The 7,226-nt window shown below is 51.0% G+C and overlaps 1 protein-coding gene across 1 annotated transcript; it reads left to right on the top strand.

Annotated features, from left to right (window-relative positions):
* The first annotated feature begins 3,486 nt into the window (after window positions 1-3,486).
* On the top strand, window positions 3,487-6,920 carry Klk14 (kallikrein related peptidase 14). Its single transcript, XM_035446226.1, has 5 exons — window positions 3,487-3,526; window positions 5,077-5,245; window positions 5,737-5,990; window positions 6,075-6,211; window positions 6,717-6,920. The coding sequence occupies exons 1-5, from the start codon at window positions 3,487-3,489 to the stop codon at window positions 6,867-6,869; spliced, it is 753 nt and encodes a 250-aa protein (XP_035302117.1). The 3' UTR covers window positions 6,870-6,920.
* Window positions 6,921-7,226: the final 306 nt, after the last annotated feature.

The raw sequence follows: 7,226 nt of genomic DNA on the forward strand, positions 1-7,226 counted from the left end.
CACAAGGAGGGAGGAAGGAAGGGGGGACAGAGAGAGGGAAGAAGGGAGGGACAGAGGGAGGGGAGGGAGGGAAGCAAACCTGTGGGTGAGGTGGGTACAGATGGAGCACAACAGTATGGATACACTCAGTCGCACTGACCTGTCCTGAAAACAGTTGAAAGGGAAAAGGTACAGGACAGTGCTGCTGTCTGTCCTCCAGGACACCCAGTTGTTCCCTCCTCTTCCCTCTTCACAGCTTCCCTCAACTCTCTTCCCCACCCTACACCTTTAAAACCCTTTGTCTCCAATGATGTCTCTTTGTTACCACTCCATTTAAAAGTGTCTTAGAGCTGACCTAGAGAGATTGCTCAGCAGTTAGGAGCAGTTACTGCTCTTGCAGAAGACTAGGTTCAGTTCCTTGTACCTACAGAGTGGACCACAACTCTCTGGGATTGCGGCTCCTGGGATCCAGTGCTCTCTTGTGGCCTCTCTGGTCACCAGGAACAAGACCTGGTGCAGGTAAAGCACCTCTGGGCAGGGGAAATGGGTCCGTGCTGATAGCTGGCTGCTTAAGCATGAGAATCGGAGTGCAAACTCCCAATATCCAAATAAAAATCCCAGGTTTGACCACACACAAGCCTGTAACCCCAATGATTTGATGGTGACAAGAGGAACTCAGGGCTAAGGGACTTGATGGATGCGAGCCTAGCACCAGGCTCAGTGAGAGACTCTGCCTCAAGGGAATGGAAAGAGAGCTATAGAGGAGGACACCAGATGTCTTGCTCCTTCACACAGGTGCATGCACCCACATGTGTGCGTATTCCACACATCCTGTACAACAGATGGCTGAAACAAATAATGTGTCTCAGCTCCCAGGACGTATCTCTCTCCCTCGTCATCCTCCTGGCTCTCTCGCAGCTCCTTCCTAGGCCCCAGGTTGCTTCTCCTTGCCCTCTAAGCTGTGGGCTTCCCTGGGCCTCTGCGATGTGGGCTGACTGCATATGCTCTGGTATCTTTGACACATCACTAGCTCTAGCCAGGCACCTTCCCAGAGTCCCTAGCAAACATGCTGGAACATCCCTACGATCCCTTCTAAGAATCCTACCATCTCATCCCCTGCAGCATCTAGCCCTAGTTTGTCTCTTTCAGGCTCTGTACACACCATACTCCTGTTGACAGTCTCCACCATGCTTCCTGACACCATTCACCATCTAGGTGAATTCCTATTCGTCTGCAGAACCCTGGAACTAGCCTGGGGCTCTAACAGGATCGAGTTTCATCGTGTTGACCTGTCCCACCAGACAGTGAGCTTGGAGATGATGCTGTACACTTGTTCATTAGTGCATTCATTCATTCATCACAAATTGTTAAGTGACCACGCCATGGAAACCAAAAAGATGCTGAGCAAGTTGAGTGAGCTCCTTGGAGTTCAGAGTCTGGTGGGAAGAGGAAGAGAACACTTCTGTGATGAGGCTGTGATGCGTTGGCAAGTCATGGAGGCTTCTCTTCTGCCTGCATGTGTCCCTGCAGGCCAGAAGAGGGCACCAGATCTCACTGCTGATGGTTTTGAGCCATCATGTGGTTGCTGGGAATTGAACTCAGGACCTCTGGTTAACCACGGAAACATCTCTTCTGCCCCGAGGCTTCTCTTCTTCATGGCTTCATCCCCAACCTTTTGCCAAGAGCCCTGTGGGCACCATGACCTTGTTACCCCCTCTTCTGCTACTCATCTTCTTTCTCTTCTTCCTGGTCTCCCTCCTCCTCCTCTTTACCATGGAGCTGCATCACCCAGGGTGGCTTCAAACTCATGATAATCCCCCTGCCTCAGCCTCTAAGTGCTGAGATTACAGGTGTGAGCCACCATACCTACCAGTCAGGGCATTCTTCTGAGGAAAAGGAACCCTATTGTGCTTTTAACTTTTCATGAAGATAACTACACAGTCAGCCTTAGTTTCACAGCCAGGAAGGAGAAACCCCATGTCCCTTTCATCCAGTCACTCTAGCAATGACATCTGGTCTACCTGGATCCCAGTACAAGCCTGGAGATAGACATGCTGAGCTTGCTTATGGCTCCTTCAAAGGCATTTCTGTGTGTGTGCACATATGTATATGGGTTTCTCTGGTATTCTCTCCTGTGTAGGACCCAACATGAATTGTAACAGTGGGAATGGCCCTGTGCCTCTGGTCCTGGATCATCAGAGATCCCTTCTCTCTGTATAAGTGTCTCCCCACACTCATCTTGTTGCTGGATCCTAAGATCAACTAGTAAATGAAGGCCCTGGTTCGCAGAAATAGTTCAGAGAGAGCCAGGCATGCAGATTTCTACAGGTGTGTAATTGGGCCCAGGAGAAGCACTATCCCAAAGAGACAGCCACAAGCAGCTTCTCCAGGAAGAACGTCATTGGGAAGCAAGGTGGGGTAAGGAGAAAGATGAGGTGGGGTAAGGAGAAAGACTGCAGGCTGTGAGTCACCGCGTGGTCCAGGCATGAACTGCCAAGGCCCAGAGAAAAATTATAATCATTAGGTGCTTTAAAAGGCTGGGGGAGGAACAAAGAGGGTCAGGTTGCAATGGGACCCCCCAGCTCCAAGGTCCACTACAGTCTCACCTGAACTCACCTTTCATCTCTCCTGCCTTCTCTGGGTCTGTGTCCCTCTCTCTCTCTCTCTCTCTCTCTCTCTCTCTCTCTCTCTCTCTCTCTCTCTGTCTCTCTCTCTCTCTGTCTCTCTGTCTCTCTCTCTCTCTGTCTCTCTCTCTCTCTCTGTCTCTCTCTCTCTCTCTCTCTCTCTCTCTCTCACACACACACACACACACACACACCACACACACTGGGCCCCTTCTCTTTCTGGGTATCTATCTATCTATCTATCTATCTATCTATCTATCTATCTATCTATGTCTATCTGTCTGTCTGTCTGTCTGTCTGTCTTCCCCTCTGCCATCTCCCAGTATCATAGTTGGAGCCCCTACCAGATTCTACCCATCCATGGCATACTCTTTGACTGGGCTGGCCACCTCTCCCACCCTCCTTGCCTGCCATCAGCCCTCCCCTGATTCCTTCTGGATTTTAGCATCTTTCACTGGGCGGGCTCCCATTAATAACTGTGTCTGCTTCTCTGGCCAGAGATGGGAGGGAAGGGAGCACAGTATCTTGGAATGGAAACTAGGCAATTAAAAAAAAAGTCAGAAGGGCGGTGGGGGGCAGGGCCAGCTGCCCAGACCAGGGATAAAAGGCTTTGCTGGCGTGTCCAGGAAGAGACACCACCCCTGCCTTTCACACTTGCAAGGAGCCAGAGTGACTGGAGCCTGGTAGGCATCTTCTCTTTACATCCAGAGGAGCCTGTGACCCCCATCCCTCCAGTTCTGGCATCTACCACTCTGTTCTGTCCCCATGTCACCAAGGGTCTGGGCCTCAGTGTGAGTGGAGCTCACTGCCCCTGAGTCTGGTTCTGGTTCTTTCTCCTCTACTTGCTCTTTAATTTTCTTAGAATTGGATTTCCAGCTCCAGGATGCTCCTTCTACTGACTGTACTCCAAGCCTTGGCTCTAGGTAAGAACAATGGGGTCCCTGGAGACCCTAGGATGAGCTAGGGATGGGTTCTGGGGTACAAATATATGCTCTTGGGGACAGTCTGGTTAGAAAGTGTCCAGAGGGGGTGGGAGATGGCTCAGTCTTGTTAACACAAGTGCTTGAGTTTAATCCCCCCAGAGCTCACTCTAAAAAAAGTAGGATGCAATGGGGTATTATAATTCCAGCACTGGGGAGGAAAAAGACAGGAGCACTCTGGGGCCCAGTGACCAGTCAGCCTAGGCTAATGCATAAGTACTAAGCCACTGAGAGGCCCTGCCTCTGCAAAAAAAAAAAAAAAAAAATGGATGGTGCCTGATAAATGACACCTGAGTTTAATCAGTTAATCTTTGGGTTCTGCACACACACAAAGAGAGAGAGCACAGAGAGAAAGAGGGGGGCATCACTTAAGAAGAAGTTCATGCCCTCATTCCAAGTTTGGAGACACCAGGAAATAGGGCTGGGGAGAGAGGCAGCTCCAGGAAATAAGGAATTAGGGAAGACTCTGATGTCTCCAGTGGCTTCTAACTGAAGAGGCCTATGGGGCTGATTTGGTCATGTCAGAGAAGATGAAAGTGAAGTGTGGAAGCAGGCAAGGGAGTCTAAGGGAAGAGTGAGATCCCAGAACCCATACCGAGTGGGAAGGTTTGGAAGGACATGGGAATTCATGTGTTGAGGAAGGACTGAGTGGCATGTGGTACTCTGTGGCACTGGAGAGCCAGGGAGCTGGCTAAGTAGTTAAATCAATTGCTCAATCATGAGCAGAGTTCAGATGTCCAGAACCTACATAGGTAGTAGTTGTTTGTGATGGGCATCCTTTACTTTCAACATTGGAAGGCAGAGAAAGGGGATCCTTAAAGGAAGCTGGCTAGTGAGACTACCCCAGAGGGCAAGCCTTGGATTAGATTGCAAGATTCTGCCTCAATGAATAACATGGAAAAGTGATCAAGGAAAATTCCCAACATACCTTCAGGCCTCCACATACATGGGCATACATAAACACACATGCACTCAACCATACGTGTGCCCAATGCATGCAAACACAAACAGGCATGTACACATATGCACACATGCATGCACAAATGCATACCACGTGAAAATAGAGAAACAAAAATATTCATGGGAACCATGAATGCTGGTGTGTGCTGTGATTTCCAGCATATGGGAGGCTGAGGTAGGAAGAACATTGGGAGTTCAAAGTCAGCCTCCAAAATAGTGAGACGTCTTCTCAACCTAAAGGAAAGAAAGTGCTCATAGAAGTGAGCAGTCAAAGACTGCAGCTATAGCAAGGCCCTAGAGGAGTTGGACATGAACACAATAACAGAAACCATGGGTGTCAGTTGAGGATGGGGTCAGAAAAGTCTCCATTTGTGTTGGAGGCAATGAATGCATGTCACATTTGCTAGAGCAGAAAGAGATGGATGGTTTAGGTGTTGGGCCCCAAGGAAGTGTCTGTCTGCTGGGCATTATACAGAGTTGGGTATTAGAGGACATTTGTTCACCTTCTTACCCACCCGCCCCATTTCTGCTAGCCATGGTCCAGAGTCAAGGAGATCATAAAATTATTGGTGGCTACACATGTATCCAGAACTCCCAGCCATGGCAGGTGGCCCTGCAAACAGGTCCTGGGCGTCGCCTCGTGTGTGGAGGGGTCCTGCTATCAGACCGGTGGGTCATCACTGCTGCTCACTGTGCCCGCCCGTGAGTGATCTCTCTTGTCCTTATGTCAATAACTTACAGATTCCAGGGTCCCAGAGTTTAGCTGTAAACCCAGATCCATGTATAGGACACAGCACAGAAGCTAGGTCATGATTTGGAGTCTAGACAAGAATCTAGACTGAGAGGCATGGTTCAGAGTGTGGAGCCCTGACTTCGAGGACCTGGCTTCACTCATGGGCCTATTCAGAACTCAAAACCAAGAAACCTGCATGGGCACAGGAACTGAGTGAAGAACTCCCAATTGTCCTTGGGGATAGCCCATGAGAGGAAGGAATGCCAAACGAGGTTGGGCAAAGAGAGAATGCCCAAGCCATGAGAAGGTAAAGACACAGCGGCCAAAGATGCTCAGCCCACAGTTAGAGGGGCACGGGTTAGACTCTGAGTGAAATTCATCACCATAGAAGAAAATGGGGCTGGGGCATGCTCTGTGGTCAGAGTATAAGCAGCATTTACTCTTGGGGTGTGTGGGACAGGATTCTTCACGCAGCCCTGGGCAAGCACAACCTAAGACGGTGGGAAGCGACTCAGCAGATGGTGCGTGTGATCCGGCAGGTACCACATCCCCAGTACCAACCCCGGGCCCATAACAATGACTTGATGCTGCTTCAGCTGCAGAAGAGAGTGCGGCTGGGGCGAGCAGTGAGGACCATTGACGTGGCCAGGTCCTGTGCCAGCCCAGGGACTCCCTGCCGGGTGTCAGGCTGGGGGACCACAGCCAGCCCTGTTGGTAAGGAACCCTCACTCTGGAATACAAAGCTGGACCCCTGGGGCCATAGATCTCTGGTTGTGACTCTTCTTTGTCCCACCTCAGCCAGGTACCCCAATGCTCTGCAGTGTGTGAATGTCAACATCATGTCTGAGGAGGTGTGCCGTCGAGCCTACTCTGCAACCATCACATCTGGCATGGTCTGTGCCGGGGTTCCTGAAGGTGGAAAGGACTCCTGTCAGGTGAGGCCCAGATTTGTATCTGGGATGAATTGGGGCTTGGGCTTGGATACCACAGTATCTCAATAACAGAAAAGTCAGGATGTGGCTGGAAAGAGACCTCAGGGGTACGGAGGTACAGGAATCACCCAGCTGCCTTGCCTTGTAGCCACATGCTCCTTTGGACTTGGCCCTACCATTCCTCAGTTTCCTGTTTTGTCTAGTTAACTTCTTAGGTCTGCAGAAGCAGCGCAGAGGGACGCGTGTACATAGGGGAATTTGGGGAAACGCTGGGACTTGTGGAAATCCAAAGCTAACAGCGAGGGAGGCAAAGACTGGGGTGTGAAGAAACACAGAGTCATCTGGAGATATGGCTGAGGTGGGGGGCATCAGATCCTTGGAGGGAGACTGGGATGGTGACAGTGCAGAGGGAAGCGACTGCCCTGGCCTGAGGCTGGAGTCAGAGTGAGGAAGACTTCCTCTGTTTACCTTCTGTGGCTGATCCTATTCCCATTCTCCCTCCTCACAGGGTGATTCTGGGGGACCCCTCGTGTGTGGAGGACAGCTCCAGGGCATTGTGTCCTGGGGAATGGAGCGATGCGCCATGCCTGGCTACCCGGGGGTCTACACAAACCTGTGCAATTACCAAAACTGGATCCAGAGGACGATGCAGGGCAACTGATCATCCATCACTAACACTCTCGTTGCCGGCTATCCTTGTGCTTTCACTGCCTCCTCCATCAGACTCTGGAGTCCCCTCAGCTCTCCTCCTCACGCTTAAGACTCCTCCCTCAGACCCAGGTCCCCCAGGCCCCAGCCTCCTCTCTCAGGCCCAGGCCCCCAGGCCCCAGCCTCCTCCCTTGGACCCAGCATCCTTGCCCTTACTCCAGGCTCCTCTTCCTTCTTAGTATCTTGGCTCTGGAGTCTCTCATAGCTTGTTGTCACAGTTTGAGGCTCACTGACTCCAGAAGCTGGAGTACAAACACTCTGGGCCAGTATCCACATCCAAAGAAGGCTGCTTCCAAAACTCTTACTGTCT

This window comes from Cricetulus griseus, chromosome 6 (assembly GCF_003668045.3).
Source record: "Cricetulus griseus strain 17A/GY chromosome 6, alternate assembly CriGri-PICRH-1.0, whole genome shotgun sequence".
In the NCBI taxonomy this organism is placed as follows: Eukaryota; Metazoa; Chordata; class Mammalia; order Rodentia; family Cricetidae; genus Cricetulus; species Cricetulus griseus.